Source organism: Eublepharis macularius, chromosome 2 (assembly GCF_028583425.1).
Source record: "Eublepharis macularius isolate TG4126 chromosome 2, MPM_Emac_v1.0, whole genome shotgun sequence".
Lineage (NCBI taxonomy): Eukaryota > Metazoa > Chordata > Lepidosauria > Squamata > Eublepharidae > Eublepharis > Eublepharis macularius.
Genome location: NC_072791.1, coordinates 229,409,750 through 229,436,291, shown reverse-complemented (window position 1 = coordinate 229,436,291; position 26,542 = coordinate 229,409,750). Strand labels below are relative to the sequence as shown.

The 26,542-nt window shown below is 45.2% G+C and overlaps 1 protein-coding gene across 1 annotated transcript in view; it reads left to right on the top strand.

Annotated features, from left to right (window-relative positions):
- ADAM23 (ADAM metallopeptidase domain 23) overlaps positions 1-26,542 on the top strand; it is a 145,791-nt gene that overhangs the window by 40,458 nt on the left and 78,791 nt on the right. The window contains 5 exon segments of the mRNA XM_054970140.1: positions 7,698-7,761; positions 11,872-11,954; positions 13,607-13,670; positions 14,439-14,511; positions 15,898-15,965. Coding sequence (XP_054826115.1) covers positions 7,698-7,761; positions 11,872-11,954; positions 13,607-13,670; positions 14,439-14,511; positions 15,898-15,965 — 352 coding nt within the window.

Below are 26,542 nucleotides of genomic sequence, written 5' to 3'. Positions count from 1 at the left end.
CTCCCGTCTTCCCACAGCAGGTCTCGCGATGGTGTCTTTTTCCCACAGCTCCAAAACCACAGGTATTCAAAACAATAGTCCGATTTTTGTAATAACTTCTTTAAACTTAGTCTCTTTTAAAATACAACTCCTGCCGAGTCTTCACCTCCTTTTCACTAGTCTGTTGCAGTTTAAAAATCTACTTTCTTTCCTCTCTGTTTTTGTCAATCTGTCCCGTTTCAAGAGATAGCGATCTTTACCTTCTCTTCAACTTTCTCGGGTTGTAATCGCTGTTTCGATCTTGAATTCTCCTCTCAACTTCCCTCCCCGATCGAAGCTTGGGTATGTAGGTCTTATGCCAGCCGAATTGGCCCCACACTGCCGCAGAGATTATAGCCGACCCGTCGCAAGGTGGGACCTCAAGGATTGGGGGAGACTCATTGAGTAGAGCCCCCCCTCGTCCGAGATCTAGCTCACCCTAGGGTCTTGAGCGTTCTTTGCCTGCTCCCCGCCTGAGAGCAGTCGGCCGCGGGTTATTTTCACCCCTCCGGCCGGTTAAAACGGCAGTCCGGTCAGCTCCGCAAATGGAGCTGCGTTAGACCTCCATAAATCCCAAACCGGAAGTCGTATTAGGAAAACTACTTAACTGCCAAAGAGGCTCTATATTCTTCTTCTTTTTAAAGCGGATGCTATTTTTAACAGCTTTTTTCGTTCTTGCTGGTTTGATTCACATACCTAGTGGATTTAATGTTCTTATTTATATTTTTGGAGTTGTTTAGAGATAATGAAATTTTTTTATTGATCATTCTCTTAGCTGCTATGACCCCCTTGGTAATTGTTGAGGTATAAGTGTTTCAAATTAATAAAATATGTTCCTTGTCAATATTTCTGTGACATCCCTGAAAAGTAGTAAAGAGTCCAGTAGCACCTTTAAGACTCACCAGCTTTATTGTAGCATAAGCTTTTGAGAACCACAGCACTCTGTAGTTCTCGAAAGCTCATGCTACAATAAAGTTGATGAGTCTTAAAGGTGCTACTGGACTCTTTACTATTTTGCAACTACAGACTAACACGGCTAACTCCTCTGGATCCCTGAAAAGTGAAGTTAAACTGTTAAATGTATTGTCGAAGGCTTTCACGGCCGGAGAACGATGGTTGTTGGGGGTTTTCCGGGCTGTATTGCCGTGGTCTTGCCAAGACCACGGCAATACAGCCCGGAAAACCCCCAACAACCATTAAACTGTTAACTTTGTTCTGAAGGCTCGTCAGAGCATGCCTCTCCTTTCCCGGGTGTGCGGTGAGCAGATTTACGCTCGCCCACGGAGACGTATGGATCCAATTGGTTTCCAGGAGGCTCTGCGGAATCCGATGCCCCCTGGCAATACGTTACATGAGCTGGTGGATGATTGGCATGGCCGACTTTCCGAAGCTATCAACGTTATTGCCCCCTGCCGTCCTCTCCGAGCCCGCAAACGGGTAGCTCCTTGGTTCACCGAGGATCTTCACCAGATGAAGCGGTCTCTGAGACGACTAGAGTGAGTGTGGAGGCGGGAGCGCGACGAAGAGGCAAGAACATCTTATAGGACATTTATGAAAGCCTATGAGGTGGCAGTGAAAGCAGCAAAGAGGGATTTCATTGCTGCTTCCATTGCGTCCACTAGCTCACGCCCGGCTCAATTATTTCAAACAGTTCGGTCCTTGGTCTCCCTCTCTCAGGGAGACCACCAAATTCTTAATTCGATTATTGGCTGCAAGGCTTTTGCGAGCTATTTTGCGGGCAAAATCTTGTCCGCTGTGGCCTGCCGCCCACTGTTGATACAGTAAGGGAATTGGAGACCCCTTGGCCGTCTTCTTGGTGTGTATTAGATCATTTCAGGCTGCTCTCCTGGGATGAAGTTGACAGGATCCTGCAGGGGATGAGGCCAACCACCTGTCCTCTGGACCCCTGCCCATCCTGGCTGGTGAAGGCCAGCTCGGAGGGGCTACGGGACCATTTGGAGGCCATTGTTAACATCTCCCTGAGCTCTGGGGGTTTTCCTGGAACGTTAAAGGAGGCGGTGGTGCGGCCCCTCCTGAAAAAAACCATCTTTGGACCCCACCGACCCGTCCAGTTACCGCCCAGTGTCGAACCTCCCATTCCTGGGCAAGGTGATTGAGCGGGCGGTTGGCGGTACAACTGCAGGAATTCCTGAATGATGCTTTAGTTCTGGACCTATTCCAGTCTGGCTTCCATCCTGGCCATGGGACGGAGACGGCCTTTGTTGCCCTCACAGATGACCTTTGCAGGCATCTGGATCAAGGCGGGTCGGCGCTGCTTGTGTTACTCAATCTCACAGCAGCGTTTGACACGGTCGACTATGATTTGTTGCCCAGCCGCCTTGCCAATGTGGAGATTAGGGGGACAGCCTTACAGTGGCTGGTCTCCTTTCTCCAGGGTCGGGGACAGAGGGTGACGCTTAGGGGAGATCTATCGCCCCGTCACCCTTTGGTGTGCGGGGTTCCGCAAGGGGCGATACTCTCCCTGATGTTATTTAACATCTACATGCGCCCCCTTGCCCAATTGGTGTGGAGGTTTGGGCTGTGCTGTCATCAATACGCGGATGACACCCAGCTTTTTCTGTTGATGGACGGCCAGCCAGACACGGCCCCAGACAATCTGGCCAGAGCTCTGGAGGCTGTGATGGCATGGTTGAAACAGAGCAGGGTGAAACTGAGCCCGGTGAAGACGGAGGTCCTGCAGCTGGGACGGGGGCTGCCAGTGGTGTCCCTGCCCTGGATGGGACACCACTGGCAACTTTGCCAGTGGTGAAGAATCTGGGCATGCTCCTGGATGCCTCCCTGTCAATGGAGGCCCAGGTTACGGCGGTTGCCAAGTCGGCATTTTTCCATCTTCGTCAGATCAGGCAACTTGCCCCCTACCTGACGCTTCAGGACCTGGCTACAGTGACCCATGCAACGGTCACCTCCAGGCTAGATTACTGTAACTCACTCTACGCTGGGCTGCCCCTGGGCCTGATCCGGAAACTACAACTGGTCCAGAATGCAGCGGTGCAGGTCCTGACTGGTATATCCTACCAGTCACATATCACACCTGTCCTGCGCCAGCTGCACTGGCTTCTGGTTGAATTCCGAATCAGGTTTAAGGTATTGGTTCTTACCTTTAAAGCCCTGAGCGGGTTGGGACCGGCATATCTTCGGGACCGCCTCTCCCTGTATGTTCCCTGGAGACCGCTTTGATCAGTGGATAAATATATTGTCGAAGGCTTTCACGGCCGGAGAACGATGGTTGTTGTGGGTTTTCTGGGCTGTATTGCCGTGGTCTTGGCATTGTAGTTCCTGACGTTTCGCCAGCAGCTGTGGCTGGCATTTTCAGAGGTGTAGCACCAAAAGACAGAGATCTCTCAGTGTCACAGTGTGGAAAAGATGTTGGCAGGTCATTTATATCTACTCAGGACGGGTGGGGTTGGGCTGAGTCATCCTATAAGAGTTTCCCAGGGTGTGGAATGCTAATGGAGGGAGGCTTCACTGTATCCTGAGGAGGTTCTTTTGCATATGGATTGGTGCTTGATGTGCTAATCTTCTCTGCGGGGCTATTGTCGGGTATAGAGTATTTTTGTTAGCCTGGTGTTTTTCAGAACTGGAAACCATGCTCTATTCATTCCTAAAGTCTCTTCTTTCCTGTTGAAGTTTTGCTTATGCTTGTGAATTTCAGTGGCTTCCCTGTGCAGCCTGACAAAGTAGTTGGAAGTGTTGTCCAGTATTTTGGTGTCCTGGAATAAGATACTGTGCCCTGTTTGAGTTAGGCTATGTTCAGCCACTGCTGATTTTTCAGGTTGTCCAAGTCTGCAGTGTCTTTCATGTTCTTTTATTCTTGTCTGGATGCTACGCTTTGTGGTCCCGATGTAAACTTGTCCACAGCTGCAGGGTATACGGTATACTCCTGCAGAGGTGAGGGGGTCTCTACTGTCTTTTGCTGATTGTAGCATCTGTTGTATTTTTCTGGTGGGTCGGAATACTGCCAACATCTTTTCCACGCTGTGACACTGAGAGATCTCTGTCTTTTGGTGCTACACCTCTGAAGATGCCAGCCACAGCTGCTGGTGAAACGTCAGGAACTACAATGCCAAGACCACGGCAATACAACCCGGAAAACCCACAACAACCAGTGGACAAATGTTTACTGGTGGTCCCTAGCTCTAAGGAAACCTGCCTCGCTTCAACCAGGGCCAGGGTTTTTTCAGTCTTGGCCCTAGCCTGGTGGAACGCTCTGTCAATGGAGACCCGCGCCCAGTGGGAAATATTATCATTTCGCCGGGCCTGTAAGACGGAGCTGTTCCGTCAGGCATTTGGTGGTTGAAGGGGGCGGTGCCATGTCGGCCTCCCACCTTTGGGGTGGGAGGGGTTCTCCCCCCCCATTGCACCTGGTTAATTTATTTCACTATTGTTTATTGTATGTTGATTTTAGAATTGTTGTTTTCTCGTTTTTATTTATTTTAACTTGTTCACCGCTCAGAGCCCCTGAGGATGGGCAGTTTATAAATTGAAATATAAATAAAATATAAAAATAAATAAGAAAAAACTGTTTCTTGGATGGAAAATCATAATGACCAATACTTGCTTCCAGAAAGAAACACCTGGCCATCGTTCACAGCCCTTCCCCCCCTCCCTTTGGGAGCACAGATTTGCCTTTTCTTGATTCTTTTGCGAGCATCACTGTTTTTCTGAAGACATAACGTGTAGCCTGTCCTGAGAAACAGGCCTCCATTCCTGGGATGAGGGGTAGGATATAAGGAAAGTCCACCCACAGGGCATGGTGGGTTGTGTAGGAGGAGTGAAGCAGGAGTTGTTGGAGGGTGGATGGAGGAAGTGAGCAAGCAAGGAAAGAAGGCGACGAAGGAAGTGAAGGCGGAAGGTGGACACAGGAGCAGGGCTAGGTTGAGTGGGCTTGCTGGTGGCTTGAGAGGGTGCATGGGTGAGGTATACCTCCCCTCCTTCCACAAAGCAGGACCCTGCAACATCCCTAGTGGCACTCTGGTACCAAAGCCAGGTACCCGGACACCCAACGCAACAGTGCCCGGGAGAAAACCTGGCATGCCCCTCTTCCTGTCTCCGGGGTGAGCTTCCTGCTCCTGCCTCTTCCTCTTTTATACTTGGACTCTTTTTATCGAGCACAGCTTCCCTGGGCCAGCAACACCTGGCAGTCTGCTAGGCAGGGCGGATTTGATTTAAATCGAATCATGATTTAAATCACAATTTAATAAATCACTAGTCAGTAAGACTAGATTTAAATCATGTTTTTCGACATAAAGACTCCTCACACTTAGCTTCTTGTGCAAATCTATCCCACTCCCAACACTCTTCTATTCATTGAATTTTTAAACTTAGCGCTTAAGAGGTGAGGGGTTGGTTCTGTATACAAATATTTGCAAAGGAACAATGGGATTAAGGTCTTTTTCTCAACTCTGTATGTTTATTTTATAACCTTTTTGCTGAGAAGAAGAGACGTGATCTCTGCAGACACAAATTCAGAGTTTTGAGAACTGTAAAACCAGGCATCTGTGATAATATCTTCTAGATAGAAAAACTGCCCAATAATCTTACAGAAACCTCTGGAAGAGCATGATGTTTTGAATGAATTAACGGGATTTGTTTACCAAACAATTTAAACATTGCATGAATATACAGCCTCATGCTACATAATTAAAAACTAATCCTTATTTTGTGATGATAACCTTTGGACTATAATGTATCTTAAATAGAAAACTAGATAGATTTTTCCTCAAAAATTGTATTTAAAAAATCCAATTTAAATTAAAAAAAAAGATTTTTTTTTTTAATCATTGATTTTTATTCACCCTACTGCTAGGTCATGCTGGCCTGGGCTAATGTCTGCACCTGGAAGCTCCCTTAATCCTTTGTTGAAAGGTTGTGTGTTTACAGGAGGATGTAATGCTACAAACCGTGGTGGTTAAGAGCATGAGACTCTAATAGGGTTGCCAGGCCCCCTCGATCTCCCAGCGGGAGACTGGGGCCTGGCTCTTACCTTGGAGGAGCTTGTGCGCGCGCGCGCAAAGCGCGTACGTGCGCTCCTGCAAGCGCGATGATGTCACTTCTGGGAGTGACGTCATCACGCAGCCCCCGTTTGGGCGCTGATCAGGCCCGTTGTGGGCCCCTGCAGAGAGCAGGAATGCTCCCACGCCCCACAGGGGCCCACAACAGGCCCAATCCGCACCAAAACGGGCCCAATCCACGCCCGTTTTGGCACGGATCGGGTCCGTTTTGACGCGGATTGGGCCCATTTTGGACCCCTGTGGAGAGTGGGAGTGTTCCTGCGCTCCGCAGGGGCCCACAACGGGCCCGATCCGTGCCAAAACGGGTGCGGATTGGGCCCGTTTTGGTGCGGATTGGGCCTGTTGTGGGCCCCTGCGGAGCACAGGAATGCTCCTGCGGGGCCCCGATCCAAGCCAAAATAGGCCTGATCCTGGGGCTGCTGTGTGCGGGGGGCGCGCAGCTCCGGAGGGGCACGCGCTTGGAAGGTGCGCGCCCTCCTGCTGGCCAGGTAAGTGGGGGCGGGGGTGGGAGGGTGGGGGCGGGGGATCCCTCGCCCCCACCGGGGGTCTGGCAGCCCTAGACTCTAATCTGGAGAGCCAGATTTGATTCCCCACTCCTCCACTTGAAGCCAGCTGGGTGACCTTGGGTCAGTCACAGCTCTCTCAGAGCTCTCTCAGCCCCACCCACCTCACAGGGAGTTTTGTTGTGGGGATAATAATAACATACTTTGTAAACCGCTTTGAGTGGGTGTTAAGTCATCCTGAATGGCAGTATATAAATTGAATGTTATTACAACTAGTTGCAGTTACAGAACCTAGGTGCCAGTACGCTTGAAGCAACCTGACTGCACCGTCCCTGTTCCTCGTGTGTGTGTGGAGGGAATCTTCCTTACAAAACAATGATACTTCCTTCCTTATTAGTTCTCCCAACTTGTCTTTCATGTTTCCCCACCCTCTTTGGTTATGTTCTGTGGAAGGCTCTGACCCTCTCACGCTTAGCTACCGTGTGTTTGCAGGTCTCTTGTAAAGCACATTAGAAAATCAGGGTTCTGGCTCAAATGTATGGGAACGGGGGGCATGTGGAAAATCCATGCATCACGCAGAACTGCATACATCAGGCACATTGTGGGGACTGCTCACATGGTGCAGTCAGTGAGTTCCCAGTTCACGACATCCAAAGAGGGCTCTAGTTTGTAGCATTTCTATGTAAATGTGAAAGTACAGAGATAAGCACAGGGATCGTTCACAGTATCTTTATTTGGTGATCACGCAAGTTCTTTAGTTATGTTAAGCAATTTGATGCATATAGGCACTGAGAAATTTTGTCCGGTATGTTTCGCTCCTGGATAATACTGTCAAACTGATAAATTCAGCAATTCCCTGTTGGCCCTTTGAATGTCTTTTGTTGAAGAATGCTGACTTTAAAATACTTTTTAAATACTGTATAAAATACTTTTAAAATATGCATTTATTTTTAAAAGTTATTGCAGTTCTGCTGGTTTATATATTTTTGCCTGAAGAAAGGAGCTCTGACTCTTGAAAGCTTACACTGTGAAAATCTTGTCAGCCTCTAAGGTGCCACTGGACTCAGATCCTGCTCTCTCTTTGCGAGGGCCAAGGCAGTTACCTACAATCTTTATTTATGTCCTTTCTCTCATTTCTTTGTAGTGATTTATTATCCTCTGATTATGTGGAGATTTATTATGAAGATGGAAAACCACAGTATTCAAAGGTATTGTAGAAATCTTTTCTTGTGGTTGAACAGTGAAAATTCACTAGCATATTCACTGCAGGCTCTTTAATTTTGTGTCTAGCATTTTGCATACTCTAGGAAGCGGCTTTTCTGGCAAAGCATCATTATGACTGAACCACAAATATTGCCTACATATTAAACAAAATATTGAAGAAAAAAACCTCAGAAATGAGGCCATCATTCTTTAGAGAAGAAACCCCAAAGTGCCTTGTCACATAGAACAAGCAAAATACCTCTCTAATCTGTTTTTTTGGGGGGGGGTTGGCTGATGTGCTTTCTTCATTCAGTACGAGTAGCATACGAAATGCTGTGTATCGTTAGTCTCATTGTCTTGCTCTAAATACAACTTCAGTAGCATTAGTGCCAAGTGTGTTTGTATTGTTGGCAAACAATATAATAATTACTGGCAGTATACAAGATGCTATGGCAGCAGGGAATCAGTAAATCAACTTGTGATTCTTTTTGTTCGCGAAGAACTTATTTACTGTTTTCCCTTCTCTGCTGTTAAATTGAAATGCATATTTTGAATGATGCTTGTCATGCCAAGACCCAATAAAATGACTATCATCATATTTGGTTTTTGTAACACACATACTAAAAGCGAATAGATAACCATACTTTGCAAGACTTATCAAATTTGCGGCAGAGACATGCCCTGTTTTTTGCTTTCTCACATACTGTTGTTGCAGATTTTTACTACTGTTCACCTGCTCCAGTCCCTTGCAAAATTTACTAGGTAGCATTTTGATTCTCTCTGTCTTTGTACAAATGGAAATAAGCAGGGCTTTTTTTCTGGGAAAAGAGGTGGTGGAACTCAGTGGGTTGCCCTCAGAGAAAATGGTCACATGGCTGGTGGCCATGTGACCATTTTCAAGAGGTTCTGGAACTCCATTCCACCGCGTTCCTGCTGAAAAGAAGCCCTGGAAATAAGAGAGTTTGCCAGTTAGTAGCAAGAGAGTAAAACTTGTGGCAGCACTCTACTTATCATGCATGAGACCACATTTTTATCTGGAAGTCCTATGGTTATTTGAAGATGGATGCAATATTTAGGAGAGGTACTCTGTTGAAATAACCATGGTCTCCTGGTGTGGATGTTTGCTTGTGTATGTGGTGAGACAGGCAGGGAGAAAGTATGCAAGCCTTGAGTCTTCCAGTCTCATTGTATGAAAAGAACGTGGCGGCAAATGCTCATGTCCTCTGCTGCTCTGTGGAAAGGCTTAGTGCATACACTTTCCCATGTGGATGACTGCAATAATGCAGAACAATTCTTCTTGGCTTTTATTCAGAGCCGAAGTAGCTATCAGCTGCAGTAGCAGTAGTACTGCAGTTGCTGAATCATGAATCTTACTACAAGATTATATAGAATTTTAGACTCAGCAGATGGACCAACGTTACATGCTGCAGTAACTTAATCTAGGTTTCATGGAGGATATTTTCAGAGTCAATTGATTGGGAAAGGCAGATAAAAACCTTGAGGTCGCATGTTCCACTGCGGGTATCATTACTTCGTGTTCTAAAAACGTGCAATAGATTTATTTTTTAGAAGATCAAGGAAAGGGCATTCTCATATACTAGGAAAGAGACTGACTGTGCAGTCTTAAGCAGACTTCTAAGCCCAATGACATCGGTAGATTTAGAGTGGTATAACCGCTTAGGGTGCACTGTTAGTTATAGATGCACTTGATAATTGCTGCCATTTTTTGCTGAGCTATGAAACTCAGATGAAATTAGAAATAGGAGTTTATAAGAGCAATAAAATAGTATGCGCAATTTCTTGGAGACTGAGAAACACTTGAGAATATGCAGGCCCCTGTATGGATTCTTGTTGGAAGTACTTGTTAATGGAGAGAATGCTGGACTTTTCATTATCCGGTTCTGTGTCATGTGCAGGGGTGGCGTTAAGAACATGAAGAGCCCTGCTGGATCAGACCAAGGGTCCACCTGGTCCAGCATCCCATCTCACACAGTAGCCAATCATAGATCCAGAGGAGTTAGCCGTGTTAGTCTGTAGTTGCAAAATAGTAGAGTCCAGTAGCACCTTTAAGACTCACCAACTTTATTGTAGCATAAACTTTCGAAAACAACAGCTCTCTTTGTCTGATGCATCGTTAGCTTTCGAGAACCACAGCTCTCTTCATCAGATGCTTCTGATGATGATGCATCTGATGAAGAGAGCTGTGGTTCTCGAAAGGTTATGCTACAATAAAGTTGGTGAGTCTTAAAGATGCTACTGGACTCTTTACTAGTAGCCAATCAGTTACTCTGGAGAGCCAGCAAAGGGCACAGAGCCTGAGGCCTTCCCCTGGCACTGGTCTTCAGAATGGTACTGCCTCTGCATGAGGAGGTTCCCTTTAGTCCTCATGGCAAGTGGCCACTGATAAGCTTGCCCTCCGTGAATCCGTCCAATTCCCTTTTTAAGCTGTCTATGCCTGTGGCTATCACTACATCCTCTGGCAGTAAATTTCACATCTTATTCACTTGTTGTGTAAATAAGTATTTCCTCTTGTTTGCCCTGAATCTTATTGCCCATCAGTGTCATTGGATGCCCTCAAGTTCTAGTATTTTGGGGGAGAGAGTAAAAGTTAACTCTGTCCACTCTTTCTACCCTATGCATAATGTTATAATAATAATATAAAAATGACATTTGATTTGTATACCACCCTTCAGGACAACGCCCACTCAGAGCAGTTTACAAAGTATGTTATTATCCTCTCAACAAAACACCCTGTGAGGTGGGCGGGGCTGAGAGAGCACCTAGAAGCTGTGACTGACCTAAGGTCAACCAGCTGACATCAAGTGGAGGAGTGGGGAATCAAACCCGCTTCTCCCGGTCAGAGTCCCGCGCTCTTAACCACCACACCAAACTAAAGCTCTCTCATCCCCCCCTCCCAGTTGTCTCTTTTCTAACTGAAGAGTCTGTTTAGTTTTTCCTCATGGGAAGGAAGCCATCTTGGTTGCCTTCTTCACTCTGGCGATATGGTGATCAGAATTGCCCACGGTAGTCCAAATGAGGCCACACCATAGATCTATCTGTTCAGGGTCTTTGTGGCCATTCTGTTTTCAGTCCTATTCCTAATCCCAGCATTGACTTTTCCTTTTTCACAGCTCTGGCACACATGGGTTTGGGTTAGATGGAGCATAGATGGATAAAGAGTAGACATGGGCACGAACCAAAAAAACCCTGAACCATGTGATTTGTGGTTTGTGGCATTCCATGAACAACGAACCACAAACTTCTGACCTTTCTCCTGCTCAGGGGCTGTCAATTTCACAGATCCTGTGCTGGATTTAGCAGATGGGCTGAAACTGGCGCGAGGTCTGTGAAACTCCAAACCTGGCTACGGAATGGCTGGAAAAATTTGTTGGTTCCATAAACACGTGTTCCCACGGAACGCGTGTTTTGGTGCAAATGAACCAGCCATTCTGTACAGAATTTTGTTCCATGGTTCGTTTTGTGCCCATCTCTAATAAAGAGAGCCAGTTTGATGTAGTGGTTAAGTGTGCAGGACTCTAATCTGGAGAACCGGATTTGATTCCCCACTCCTCCACTTGAAGCCAGCTGGGTGACTTCGGGTCAGTCACAGCTTCTAGGAGCTCTCTCAGCCCCACCCGTCTCACAGGGTGGTGGTGGTTGTTGTGAGGGTAACGATAACATACTTCGTAAACCACTCTGAGTGGTGTTAAGTCATCTTGAAGGGTGGTATATAAATTGAATGTTATTATTAATGTTATTATTAAAGGGACTATTTGTTCAATTTCTCAATCATTTTCCTGTTAGGATAGCAATAATTATTTTGAGGTTTCATTCAAAGAAAAGTGTTTTTTTTTCTGGAGATATTATCATTGATGAATTTTATATAGCATTTTTACTTCACAGTTTCTTTTTTCAAGCACACCCAAACTTCTATATTCTAAATGGCACACTAATTGTTTCCTTGGAAACTTTTTGGGGGGTTCTATATAACCTTAAACTATACATTGAAGCAATGAATCACCTGGCCACGCTATAGGTGTATGCCAGCTTATTGAAAAATGAATTGCAAAAATTGTAAATTAAAAGATTCCTGTTAACCATGTCTTAATTTTCAGGGTGGAGAGCACTGTTACTACCATGGGAATATCAGAGATACCAAAAACTCCAAAGCTGCGCTTTCTACATGTAATGGACTCCAGTAAGTGCTAATAATATTATTAAGTATCCTACAGTCTTAATAGTTACTGGTCTATCCTGCTAATATAACCTGTTATTGTTGGGAGTCTTTAACAGTTTGCATCTTAAAATAAAATAATTGGTATTACAGTCAATTTTCTGTACTTAAGTTTTGTTGAGAAGAAATCCTAGCATATATTGGACGACTCATTGGTTTGGATCGTGCTGAGCATTTCTGTAGCCACAAGGATCTCTGCCGGTGAAGTGCAACATTCTCATCTCCACCTTCTCACCGCAGGCCAAAATGCACCCACCAGGGCTGCTCTTGGGTGATGTTCATGGGACGTTTGAGGCTGCACAGGAGGGGGGAAATGAGAGAGTCAAGTTCTTCAGATAGGAAGTTCTGCACCCACAGAAGCACTGGGCTGCATCCAAGGCGTTAGCAGGGCTGTTACCGCTTCGTAGTGAGAGAGTGAGTTGAGAACTCTCTGATGCTATTGCTTGGGGCACCTTAATCTAATCAGATTGCAGTGAATAGTGTAAATGACTGGAAATAACTGGAAACAGGGCTGCCGTCTTGTTTCTTCTCATAGTGAAGATGGGAGTGCTGTTTGCCTGGAGACCTGGTGGGTGGGGAAAAGAGTGTTTAACCCTTCCTTCTACTGCCAGATCTCCCCCTAACCTCCAAGCCAGGCTTTGGATGGGGAGTCACCGCGTGATTTGGAAGGAAGAAGGGGTTTCTTCCAATCCCACCCGGAAGTGCGCTGTGATGAGACCATGCGCTTGCCAAGATAGCAATATTTTGGTGCTGCCGGACTTTGGAGGACCGTGACCTGAGAGGGTGGGCGAGGTTTCTTTTTCCTCCTAGCAGAAAGAGGGAGAGAGAGAATCCAAGTTGTCCTTTAAGGCTTGTCGAGATGGGGGTGGGGGGAGCAAAGAGCAGCCTAGGCAGTTTGCCGCTTCTATTCTTCCCTGGTCAATTGAACGGAAGCACGTGCAAGTACAAAGGTGAGCTAACTGATATGCCAGTGTATTTATAATTCTTCTTGTTTATATTCAAATAGTCCCTATGCATTATGATCCTTTAAAGCATTTTTCGTTGTAACTGATACTTAAATAACTGATATCGTTGCTGAGCCACTGACAGAGATACCTGGATTGCTCTTAACAGCTGATACTATTTTTTCCCTGTAACATTACCCCAGTGCCTTTCTGGTCTTAGATGTACCTTGGTCTGATCCAGCAAGGAAAAGTTTTATGTTCTAGGAGTCCATTTTCAATTGTGCGCCATCCTGATAATTTTTACTCCTCCGCACTGACTTTATACTGTAATCTCTTCCTTCTCTGGAACTCGTTTCTTTTTAAACATTTATTTATTGTGTTCAGCCTCTCATTTATTGTAATCCTTGATTAACTTGATTGTATTCCTTTTGTTTTTCCCCTTGTTATCCTGTAGAGATTTACAAAGATCCATTATTACAGTAGAGTAAGCTGTTTTTCATCATGCTCTTATGTTGTCCTGGGTTGCAATCCAGATTACACTTAAATATTTCAGTCTTAAAAACTTACTAGCGGTTCAGTAAATTTGGTGCAATTACCCTTGATATTTCTTGGTATTGTAGTACTTTTAAGTTATCTTTAATGCTTTAATATATATATATATTTATGTTCTAGTGGCATGTTTGAAGATAGTACTTACATATACTTCATAGAACCTATGGAATTGACTCACAGCACCGTAAGTTAACGCATGATAGCATTTTGGTTTGTTACATACCTAGAGATTATGCGCAGCAACAATAAATGATGCGATCTGATGCCTTTACAGAAAACTGCCCGTGTTTGTTTTTCATTGTTTTTCTCCTAGATTAGTTTTAATGAGCATACTTTGTGCATTTTGTTGTTTCCTGAAAAAAAATTGCCTACAGCCTGATATACATGCCATGAACTTAAATGTTAAGCCAGTTTTCAGTATAGTCCCAAACAACTTGCAATTCTGGTTTACATCCAGCGGCGCTAGCTCAGTCTTTTTGTATATGAATTAAGAACAGCTTTCCAGGTGGAATGAAGCGGGGGTTACGTTTATATTTTTTTGGATCCAACCCATTCTCATAAAGTGTGTCCCCCCCGCCCCCCAACATTCATATTGATCAGTGAAGTTAATCACCAGATTGCTGTACTAGTGAAGCTTCAAAGTTATTGTTGCTCTGAGTTAGTTTTTCAGAGGATGGGGCCGAGTGGTAGAACATCTGTTTTGTATGCCAAATGTCCCAGGTTCAGTCTCCAGCATCTCCTCCTAAGGCTCAGATAGTTGGTGATGTGAGGCATCGCTCTGCCTGAGATCCTGGAGAACCACGACCCATCAGAGCAGGCAATGCTGGCCTGGACAGACCAAGGGCCTGACTCGCTGTAAGGCAATGTCAATGTGTTCATGGACTAGCTCTATATAACAGTATCTTGTGTTTAAACTTGATTCTTCAAGACCTGTGTTTCTCTCTCCTTACAGAGAAGCATGGGTAGGCCACATGTCATCCAGAGAACTATAGCAACAAATGCCTCCGAGCAGTTGGAAGACCTTGGTAGGACATTATTACTGAAATGCGACGTAAATATTGAAATTAATTTAATTGTATTGCACATTTTAGAATTCAAAAAATCAATTTAAAGTTTTTTGCTCTACCAACCACTAAAAAATATTGATGGGAACATTAATTGGGTTACTGCCCTGTTAGGTAACACACAACATGCCCAGTTTCCATGTGAAACTATATGGTTGTAATCAGGGCTTTTTTTCTGGGAAAAGAGGTGGTGGAACTCAGTGGGTTGCCCTCAGAGAAAATGGTCACATGGCTGGTGACGCCGCCCCCTGATCTCCAGACAGAGGGGAGTTGAGATGGCGCGGAGGGTTCAAGAGGTTCCGGAACTCCGTTCTTCCGCGTTCCTCCTGAAAAAAAGCCCTGGTTGTAATCAAGGTAGGTGGTAATGTAAGATCAGTTTCATTTAAATATTCAGTTCTTGATAGTTATTAAAAATCATATTTTCCCATCCAGCAGAAAGAAGATCCTAGAGAAGTTGCCTAAGATCATTTTTCCTCACATTCATAAAGTTTTTATTACATTTAAAAATAATAGCTTTATCTACTTTAGGAAACCCAGAGTTTCTTTCTTTAGGAGACTGATAGCGCTCATTATTTTTCCTCAAATAAATTAACTTTGGGCGTACCTACAATCAATATAAAAAGGTTTCCCCTTGTCTTCCTTCTCTTTCTGCACTGTCCTGCCCAAGTTATTGCTGGCCCTAATTTGTATAATTTATCAGTTTAATATCTTGACTTGTACCATCTCGTGTTCTCATGAGGGTAGGATCCAGCTAAAATGAAACACTTTCATGCCACTTTGCTTTCAGTGGGAGAGCTGCTTATTTAATTTTTATATTTTATTAAAATACGTACTCTTGTTTATAATGCTCTTCTGTTGAAATGAAGCAGTGCTTCTCTTTGGCTGTGTCTTATGGTTAATTAAAGAATTGGCAAAGGGTTCCAGGTTTGGTTGTTGTGGATTTTCCGGGCTGTATAGCCGTGGTCTTGGCATTGTAGTTCCTGACGTTTCGCCAGCAGCTGTGTTCCAGATTTGTATTTTCCTTCATATCTTTGAATTAAGCTAGTTTATCTCTAAGTTACATTGCCATGGAGCTCAGTTGCAACGCTTAGTAGTTTACAATCTGGTTGTAGAATTGCATCCTCAGTTCCTTTCATTCAACAAAACATGTTCATAAATGTAGTTTTTTTTCTCACTAGAGCAGTGTCAGTGTACGTTAACTTGTGTTGCAAAAAATACTGCTTTTTGTATAACATTTAATTGTCTTAAATTACCCTGTTCCTTGTTATGTATACAGTTAAGGTATTCTGTTTACAAAGATGTACTGTATATCATGGAGTTGAAATCAGTTCATTTTATCTTCTATAGATACTGACTCCACTTCTGAATGGCCCTTCCTGTCTGAGTTACAGTGGCTAAGAAGGAGAAGAAGGGATGTGAGTGTTATGACGTCAGTAATGCTACACCAAATCACAAGATCTCTTTGCTTTTAAATACTTGGAAATCTTTGCTAAATGTAGTACTATCTTACACCTGCCCAACAAAGTACTGGTAATGAGGCTATGCAGCAATAATATAAATTGCTGGGAAAATGAGAATTGGAAAATTATCTGGTGCCTTAAATGTAATCTGATTTAGCACGGTTAGCATGTTTTCAATGTATATTTAGAAAGAAGTCTCAAAAGCACCTCCTGTTCATCTTTGGCCTTCTGTGCAGTCCCACATGGAACTGCGCATGTGCAGGCCTGCCAATTTCTGAAGTTTTATAGCTAAAAATACCACCAGGGGGGCGCTCCCGCTTCCCATTATGCCTACGCGGCTGTTTTCCCATTGAAACAGCCCCTTTAGGAGGTGGGGCACCCCGAGCTACCCTCAGTTCCTCTTTTGCCGCTGTGTAGAGAGGTTCTAGCTTCTTTGTGTGTGATAAGTAGTTTCACTGCTTTTCTTGTTTGTCTTCGTCGTGTTTGAAAAAATGTCAGAGAAGGCTCTGTTCAAGCGTTGTGTAAAATGCAACGCTAAAATGACAAAATCAGATGGGCACTCACTCTGCTTAATGTGTCTTGGGGAAGGACACAACATGCAGACTTGCAAACACTGCCAGAGCTTCACAATGAAGGCCCGTGCAGAGAGAGCCAGTCAGCTTAAAGTGGTATTGTGGGAGAAGACCATGGTGGTGGCGAGACTTGCGCTCAAGACAAAAAAATCAGCGGCAGCTGATGGTGCTAAATCGTCGGACTCAAAGTCACCCTCGACGCTGAGAACACCTTCGGTTCCGAGACCCAACCTATCGGGGTTGAAAGCATCATGGAGCTGAGCACCATCCATCTCACTGGAGATATCAGCCCTTTCGGAACTGACTTGGGCCCAACCCTCGACATCAGAACCAAGATCTCCGACCTGTTTGGACCTGACAATGGCAGTCTGCCGCTCTAAGTCAAAGGAGTCAATCTCAGCACTCGGCCCGATGATGAAATGCTTGGATCCGACTGGCAAGGAGACGACTGGAGAGGAACCACCTAGGAAACAGACCAAGAACACTAAACGCCTCTCCTCTAAAGAACCTCACAGACCATCTCCGAGCCGAGAGCTGCTGGGAGAAGTGATACTCATGGAATGTCCTACACCATCCCTACTCTCCAAGTCCTCTTCTCTGTTCTAGATCAAGGTTGATCTTATCTTCCAAGGAAGAGGGAGATCTTCCCCATAGGAGACAACTCTCTTGCAGATCCCCATGAGGAGACTTTTACTATCATGAAAGAGAAGGATGATACCTCTCTGGTCACTCACCTCATGAGGCTGAGCTGGGGAAGGCCTATCACACCAGTACTGGGTGGTACCCTTTAGGTTGTTCACAGCACCCCAGGTTTTCATGAAATGTGTGGCAGTTGTCATCGCCCATTTACTCTTACCTAGACAATTGGTTGACCACTGGCCATTCAAAGGTAGGGGAGAAGAGGCATACAAGAGACCATGGAAAGCATCTCCTAGGGAGAACTTCCCCTTTCCCTGCTCTTGAACAGAAAAGAGGGCATTTTTTGTTGGATGGGGTGGCAAAAAGATCTACAGGTTGAAAATATGGGTGTGGAATGTCCTTTGTATGAGCCATTCATAATTCTGTTGGAGGGAGTGGTTCAGAGCATCCGCTAGGACGTTGTGCCCTCCTGCTGTGTGAATGGCACGTAATTGCACTAGGACTTGATGTCCTAGTCAGGGAGCCATCACCAGCACCCCTGAGGAAGCAACCTTCCTTCTTCAGCTCACGGATGGCTTTCCAACTCTCGGAGGGCCAGATCTGTACCAAGAAAGGCTTAGTCCTACCCCACCTTCACCAGATGAGGCTGTGGGAGAATATGGAGAGGTGTCGCCGACAGATGATTTCTGATCTTACACAGAACAATTAATTAGAATGGCTAAAGTGCTGGAAATAAACATCTCATCGGCTGAACCCAAACCGAAGGACAAGATCCTACAGCACTTGTACTCTGGGTCTACTTCTAGGGTGGCCTTTCCAGTAATTGAAGGGTTCATGGACATGATGACTACTCGCTAACCACGATGAAAAAAGTGGAAGACCTCTACAAGGTGAAGGACGACTCGTGTCCTTATCTATTTACCCACCACTATCATCATTAGTCATGGATGAACTGCAGTCTAAGCAGAGGCAGGGATCCTACTCAACTCTGTCCGACAAATAAGGCAAAAAGCTTGATGCCTTGGGACAGAAAGTTTATTCATCTATGGCGTTAAATATTAAGATCACTAACTACGCCGCGATGATGGGTGCATACCAGTTATGTTTATGAAATAAGGTGTCAGTTTTCTTTGACAAGCTACCTGAAGATCAGAGATCCCTGATAAAGATCCTTCAGGAGGAAGCTATATGTTTAACCAGACACCAAATGAATGCTGGCTGGAATGTTGCTGAAACCTCAGCGAGATAGATAGCCTCAGCAGTACTATTGAGACGACACGCTTGGCTGTGAGCGACAGTGTTACTGACAGAAATGCGGAATAAGGTGGAAGATGTTCCTTTTAAGGGAAAGATGCTTTTTCTGACAAAACAGACGAGTACCTTTCACAGAAATGCAAGGACAGGCTCACAAGCCCGTTTGTACGGAATTTTCCCTTAGACCTGACAAGGGGAGTGAAGCCAATATCGGCAACAGTCCAGTTACAGGGGAAGATCATATCACTACCAACCTTACCAAGGATACTCGTATCCTAATCAGCGCTAGTTCTGCAGCACCCAAGGCAGCTTTTCCAGACAGAAACTAAATCCGCCTGGGTCTCAATCCCAACATTCCAAGGAGCAGGTGCACACTTCTAAACAGTTCTGAGTGGAATAAGGGCTGGACCCAGTTTTGGGGGAAAGGCGTCATGGTTACTTTTCAGCTTGGCGTAATATTACGTACGATGTTTGAGTGTTGAAAATTGTTTATAGTGAATATAGAGTTCAAAAGTTCCCCGTGTCTGGCTCTTCCTAACTTTTCAGACTCTCAGAAGTGTCCTGAATCAGGAATAGAACTTAAGACGCTGTTGGATAAGGGCGCGGTACAAGAGTTGCCAGAAGGGGAATCTAATTTGGGGTTTTATTCCAGATTTTTTCTAGTAAACAAGAAGGATGAAGGGCATAGGCCAATCCTAAATTTGAGAAATCTAAACAAGTTCATTGTCACGGGTAAATTCCGCATGACTACTTTACATACTGTCTTGTCATTGATAGCACCCAGCTGCTGGTTCGCAGTACTGGATCTAAAAGATGTGTACTTCCATTCACAGGCGCCGCATGGGCGGAACTAGCAAGGTGGATGAATCCCTGCTCCAAGTTTTTATCAATGAACTCTCTCAGTTCTTTTCTTTCAGCTGGGCTCATTGAGTACAATTTCCCCTTGGGTAATTTCCCCCCTGGAATAAGTTCAATGGCACAGTCCATGCCCCTATGAGGGGGTGTAGTTCATTTGCTTATTTTTCATCAAACACTTGTTTTAAATCTTGGTACCCAGAGAGAATGACTCATTCCTCTTCTGTGGTTAACAGTACAGTTTCTAATGGGGAGGGTGCCTCCTGTCCTATCAAAATGTCAGGCTATGGAAGACAGAATACACCAGACAGATCCCTGGACCACTGCAGCAAGACACAGGTTCTTGGTCAAACGACTTTTATTCAGAAATCAGACCTTTCCCATATACAGGTCCGTAGGACTACTTAGAAGCAAGGTAGACATCTAAGCAGCAAGAGTAGAAGTAGATAGGAATGACATGTGAGAGAAACTTCTCTTTTAACATTCGAGTTTACTCCTTTCCCCTCTCCCAACCATAAACAAGGCTTTGGTGTTCTCCTTGGGAGAGCTGGAACGTGTCTCCCAAGGAGCCGTAACCTTGACCTCCCCTGGAGCAGAAGAGGTCTGCAGCTTCCGGTTTTCCTATTTTTTATGAAGGGTCTGTAAAAGTTGGAGCAAGGTTTCATCCGCCCTGCTACCTCCACCCATGCAGCGCCTGTGTTATTCCACAAAAAAAAGGATGGGGGGTTGAGACTTCACTGATTACCGAGGAATAAATGCTGTATGTATGTCAAATGCATACCCCCTTCCCTTGATTAGAGACTTGCTCAGTGTGGTGGCGCAACGTAAAATCTTTTCAAAACTGGACTTAAAAGATGCTTATTTCCAAATGTGAATAAGGGAGGGGGACAAGTGGGGGCATTCAATACCCCCCCTAAGCCAGCTCGAGTACCTCGTAATGCTTTTTGGGCTACAGGGGGCGCCAGGTGTGTTCATGAACCTAATCAACGAGGTACTGCATGAATACCTGTACAAAGGTGTAGTTGTTTATCTAGATGATGTGTTGATTTATTCTGCTGATAAAGAATCCCATGAGGAATTGGTCAGAAAGGTACTGACCGCTCTAAAGAAACACAGACTGCCAGTGAAATTGTCTAAATGTGAATTTCATAAAGAAGAGTTGGATTTTTTGGGGTACCGAGTCTCTCACCAAGGACTGGAAATGGACCCGGCAAAAATCCAAGCCATAGTGGGGTGGGAGGCCCCCCAAACAAGGAGACAATTGCAGTCATTCCTGGGGTTTGCTAACTTTTACAGACCCTTCATAAAAAACTTTGCTCAAATTGCCTTCCCCTTAACAGACTTGTTAAAACCAAAGGGGAAAGGGCTGCAAGGGAAAAAAAACAGTGCCAAATTGGACGGCGGAGTGCCAAGAGGCTTTTGAAAACCTAAAAAAGCTGTTTATTTCAGAATTGGTTCAGCATCCTGATGAGAACCGAAAATTCGTAGTCCAAGTGGACGTGAGTGACACGGCCATGGGGGGCGTACTCTTACAATGAAATGATAAGGGGGAGCTGCACCCCTGCACATACATTTCTAAAAAGTTCTCTGAGACAGAACGCAATTGGAGTGTGTGGGAGAAAGAATCTTTTGCAGTAAAACTAGCCCTTCAAACCTGGCAGCATTGGTTAGAGGGGGCTAAAGTACCTTTTGAAGTATGGACCGATCATAAAAACTTAGAGGCACTACGCACCCCCCGTAGACTGAATGCCAAACAATTAAGGTGGGTGGAATTCTTCTCTAAATTCAACTTCACATTGAAATACCTCCCTGGACAGTCGAATTTCCTAGCAGATGCCCTTTCGCACATGCCCCAACATGACAGCCAGAGAGAGGAGGTAATTGATACAGTTTTCTCTCCGGCTCAATTGGGAGGAGCAGTGACGACACATAGCCAAGCTGCAAAAATGCAAAGCAGCACGAAATCTGATCTCTCAGAATGGGGAGAGAGAGTAAAAGAGGAAACTGCCAAGGAGGGGGAAAATGTGCCCAAAGCCGAACTAAAACAGGAGGGGGATGGCCACTGGTACAAAGGAAACAAACTGTATATCCCATCCAGCTTCAGAAAGGAAATCTTGCACCAGTGTCATGATGCAAAAACTGCTGGACATTTTGGACATCTTAAAACCTTACACTTGGTGCAAAGACAATTTTGGTGGCCAGCAATGAGAAAAGATGTGTCTCAATACATATCCTCCTGCCCAGTATGTATAATGGGAAAATCAAGGAAGGGGAAGCCTCCTGGACTCTTACAACCATTAGAAACTCCGCCTAGACCATGGGCTGTAATTTCAGTGGACTTTATTACTGATCTTCCCCCCTCCAAAGGTCACAGTTATTTTAGTAGTGGTGGATCTCTTCAAAACAAGCTCATTTTATTCCTTGTACTGCAATGCCCACAGCTAAGAAACTAGCCAGCCTGTTCCTGAAGCACGTAGTAAAACTACATTTGTTTCCTAATAAGGTAATATCTGATGGAGGTCCACAATTTGTTGCCAACTTCTGGCGGGAGCTCCTTAAACTCTCAGGGATTGAACAAGGAATTAGCTCCGTCTATCATCCCGAAAGCAACGGGCAATCCGAACGCACAAATCAAGTGCTTGAACAATGTCTAAGATGTTACATTAACTATCAACAAAATGATTGGTTGGATTTTTTTGATTTTGCCGAATATGTGTATAACAACTCAGTACACTCTTCAACAGGGGCCACACTCTTACCTGGTTTTTTCCCGTGACCAATCTAACAATGCAGAAAAGGCCCTACATAGCCTAGATGTCAGAAGGGCGATACTATTTTATTTGGATCATACCAAATCGTTTAGGGTGGATATCCAACTTTTTATTTGTTTTGCTGGTCCCAATAAAGGGGAAAAGGCCAGCGCTCAAACCATAGCAAGGTGGTTGGTACAGGCTGTAAAACTCTGTTACGACAATGCCTGGTCATTTAGAAGTGCATGCACACTCCACCAGATCACAGGCATCTTCAGCGGCACTGCTCAGAGGTGTATCCATTCAAGACGTCTGCAGGGCAACAACGTGGTCATCAGCGGACATGTTTGTCGAGCACTACGCTTTGGACGTTCTTGATAGAAAAGAAGCAGTAGTGGTGCCCCAATCGACCTTCCTGTAAAAGAAAAGCTCCACCACTCAGGTAAATATCTTGGTGAGCTCCCATGTGGGACTGCACAGAAGACCTAAGAGGGAAAACAGGGTTACACTTACCTGTAACTGTTGTTCATTGAGGTCTTCTCTGCAGGCACACATACCCTCCCTCCTTCCCCACTAGGGTAAAGGTAAAGGTAAAGGTAGTCCCCTGTGCAAGCACCGAGTCATTACTGACCCATGGGGCGGCGGGGGGGGGGGCGGACATTGCATCATGACGTTTTCTTGGCAGACTTTTTAGGGGGTGGTTTGCCATTGCCTTCCCCAGGAAACTGGGTCCTCATTTTACTGACCTCGGAAGGATGGAAGGCTGAGTCAACCTTGAGCTGGCTACCTGAACCCGGCTTCCACTGGGATCAAACTCAGGTCGTGAGCAGAGTTTGGGCTGCAGTACTGCTGCTTACCACTCTGCGCCATGGGGCTCTATTCCTTCCCCACTAAGGCTCTTATATTTCCTTGAGAGTATGGCGGGGAAAGAGGACTGAAGGTAGCATGGGGCGCCCTGCCTCCTAAAGGGGCTGTTTCAGCGGAAAAACAGCTGTGCAGGCGCAGTGGGAGGCAGGAGTGCCCCCTGGTGGTACTTTCAGCTATAAAACCTCCAAAATCGGCAGGCCTCTGCATGCGCAGTCCTGTGTGTGCCTGCACAGAAGACCTCAATGAACAACAGTTACAGTTAAGTGCAACCCTGTTTTTACTTTCATGTCTCAACATTCCTTATAAAAATATAAAGACATTATGGCACATATTTCTCTTACATTGTTTACATATAACTTCCGCCTGTAAGTCACTGAAAACTGTAAACATGCTAATTTTAACACTCTGAAAGACCTGTGCATTATATATCTCAGACACAGCTGTCCACTTAATGTTTCAAATGAATGTAACTCTTGTCCCCAGCAGCCACTGGGGCACCTCGTCACTTGTTAGTTCCATAACAAGTGATTCTTTCAAGCAAATGAGAGATGTGAAAATGAGAGTTTTAGCTTTGGTTTTAATTTGACCTGTAGTGCCAACCCGGTGAATTTATAAATTGATTTTCAAAAAATTTGCGTTCGTTGTTTATCCTACCCATGGTTTACAAGCCGATAAGGCAAATACGTTTTCTCTCACGCTATTTCTAGGGATAATCAACTGAAAAACATTAATTACAACTATGAAACTGCTAAGGTTGCCTAATAATGTATTGGCAACAGCATCCATTTGTCGTCGTTAATTTTATGCAACAATGAATCTTTAGGAAATAGAAAAATTTCTATGGCAAAATAAAGCAGAGGAAAATTGTCCACCCCACATATTTGCCAAACAGTGAGTAAAGATGGGGAATACCTGGTTAAGTTAATGAATGTTCATTATTATGACTTCTGTGCAGTCCGATACAGGAATTGTGCATGCTGTGGATGTTCCTAAAGCTCCTAGAGGCACAAGCTCCTGTCTTCTTTGTGCACTTTTTTCCCCTGACAGTCCTGTAAAAGATTGGGCGAGCGACTCCCTCTCTCTTTTGTCGTAGCCAAAAAAGTACGTCCTTTTCTCCTCTCTCTGCATCCACGATGAAGAAAAAGTCATCTTTCTCCTTGGTTCTTCTCCACTCTGAGAAGTTGGTTGGCATTGCCACCATCACTTTCTGAAGGTGAGATGCCCTGTGCCGAGAAGCTTTCCTCTTATGGAAGTGGGTAATACTCTACCAAGTGCAATTACATGCCACCCACATCAGGAAGGGACACAACATCCTAGCGGATGCTCTGAACCACTCCCTCCAACAGAATTATGAATGGTCCATACAAAGGACATTCCACACCCATATTTTCCACCTGTAGATCTTTTTGCCACCCCATCCAACAAAAAATGCCCTCTTTTCTGTTCAAGAGCAGGGAAAGGGGAAGTTCTCCCTAGGAGATGCTTTCCATGGTCTCTTGTATGCTTTTTCTCCCCTACCTCTTCTCATCTTCACTCTCAGCAAAATAAATGAGGGATCGTTCCTCGGCACCATACTGCCTGAGGCCAGCCTGGTGTGAGTTCAGGCCAGGAGCTTGGTTGCAGCACGACATCAGTTCTCTCAAGCTCACAGCTTGGCTCATATTTCCTCCCAAGTGAACTTTCCCTCTCCAGTCCAAAAGATTCTTGAAGAGGCAAGGAAACCATCCACAAGAAAATCATACCTTTCAAAATGGACCAGGTTTTCAGTTTGGGCTCGAGACACCAAGGTCGATGCTTATACAAGTCCTCTACCTTCAGTCCTTCTCTGTTTGGTACAGCTTAAGGACCAGGGCCTAGCTAACTCTTCCATCAAGGTCCATTGGGTGGCCATCTCCACCTATCATAACCCCCAGGGGGGGGGGAAATTTCCCTTTGCCCAACTAGAATGGAAAACGTTCTTTAAAGGTTTGGCCAATCTGTTTTTCACAGCTTAGAATCATAGAATCATAGAGTTGGAAGGGGCCATACAGACCATCTAGTCCAACCTCCTGCCCAGTGCAGGATCAGCCTAAAGCATCTCTGACAAGTATTCATCCAGCCTCTTCTTGAAAACTGCCAGTGAAGGGGAGCTCACCACCTCCCTAGGCAGCTGATTCCACTTTTGAACTACTCTGACCGTGAAAAAGTTTTTCCTAATATCCAGCCGGTACCTTTGTGCATGTAGTTTTAGCCCGTTGCTTCGAGTCCTATCCTCTGCTGCCAACTGGAACAGCTTGTCCTCCTCCAAATGACAGCCTTTCAAATATTTAAAGAGAGCAATCATGTCCCCCCTCAACCTCCTCTTCTCCAAACTAAACATTCCCAAGGCCCTCAGCCTTTCCTTGTAGGGCTCAGTCTCCAGACCCCTGATCATCCTCGTCGCTCTCCTCTGCACCCTCTTGATATTGTCCACATCCTTTTTGAAGTGAAGCCTCCAGAACTGCACACAATACTCCAGGTGTGGCCTGACCAAGGCAGTATAGAGAGGGGCTATGACCTCCTGCGATTTCGATGCTGTGGCCCCTTTGATACAACCCAGGATTGAATTAGCCTTTTTTGCCACCGCATCACACTGACTGCTCATATTCAGTTTACAGTCCACTCTTACCCCAAGATCCCTTTCACATATACTACTGCCCAGAAGTGTATCCCCCATCCAGTATTTGTGCTTCTCATTTTTGTGGCCCAGATGTAATACTGTGCACTTGTCTTTGTTGACTTGCATCCTATTCACAGCTGCCCACTTCTCCAGAGTATTCAGGTCTTGTTGAATTTTAATTCTATCTTCTTGGGTGTTTGGTACCGCTCCCAATTTGGTATCATCAGCAAATTTAATGAGCAGCTCTTCCACTCCTTCATCCAGATCATTGATAAAAATATTGAAAAGTACAGGGCCCAAAACCGAGCCCTGCAGCACCCCACTGGACATCTCCCTCCAATCTGATGAAACGCCGTTGACCACCACTCTTTGAGTGCGGTCCTCCAACCAGTTCCCTATCCACCGAACTGTCCTATAGTCTACTCCACAGTCTTCCAGTTTGCCCATCAGAATGTCATGGGGGACCTTATCAAAAGCTTTACTGAAATCCAGATAAATCACGTCAACAGAGTTCCCCCGATCCAGTAAGCTGGTCACTCGATCAAAGAAGGAAACCAGGTTGGTCTGGCAAGTTCTGTTAGGAACAAAACCATGCTGACTTCCCCGGATCACTGAGCGGTCCTTCAGATGCTTACAGATTGATCCCTTTAAAATCTGCTCTAATATCTTCCCAGCAACAGAAGTCAGACTGACCGGCCTGTAGTTTCCCGGGTCATCCTTTCTTAAAGATTGGGATAACATTTGCTCTTCTCCAATCTTGTGGCACATCCCCAGTCCTCCAGGAGGCCTTGAAGATGATGGACAGGGGTTCGGCAAGTTCTCTGGAAAGTTCTTTCAGCACTCTTGGGTGCACCCCATCCGGCCGAGGGGATTTGTATTCATCCAGTGCAGCCAGATGCCTCTCCACTACCTCTCTGTCAATGTCAATTAGCCACTCAGGTGTCCTGCCACATTTTC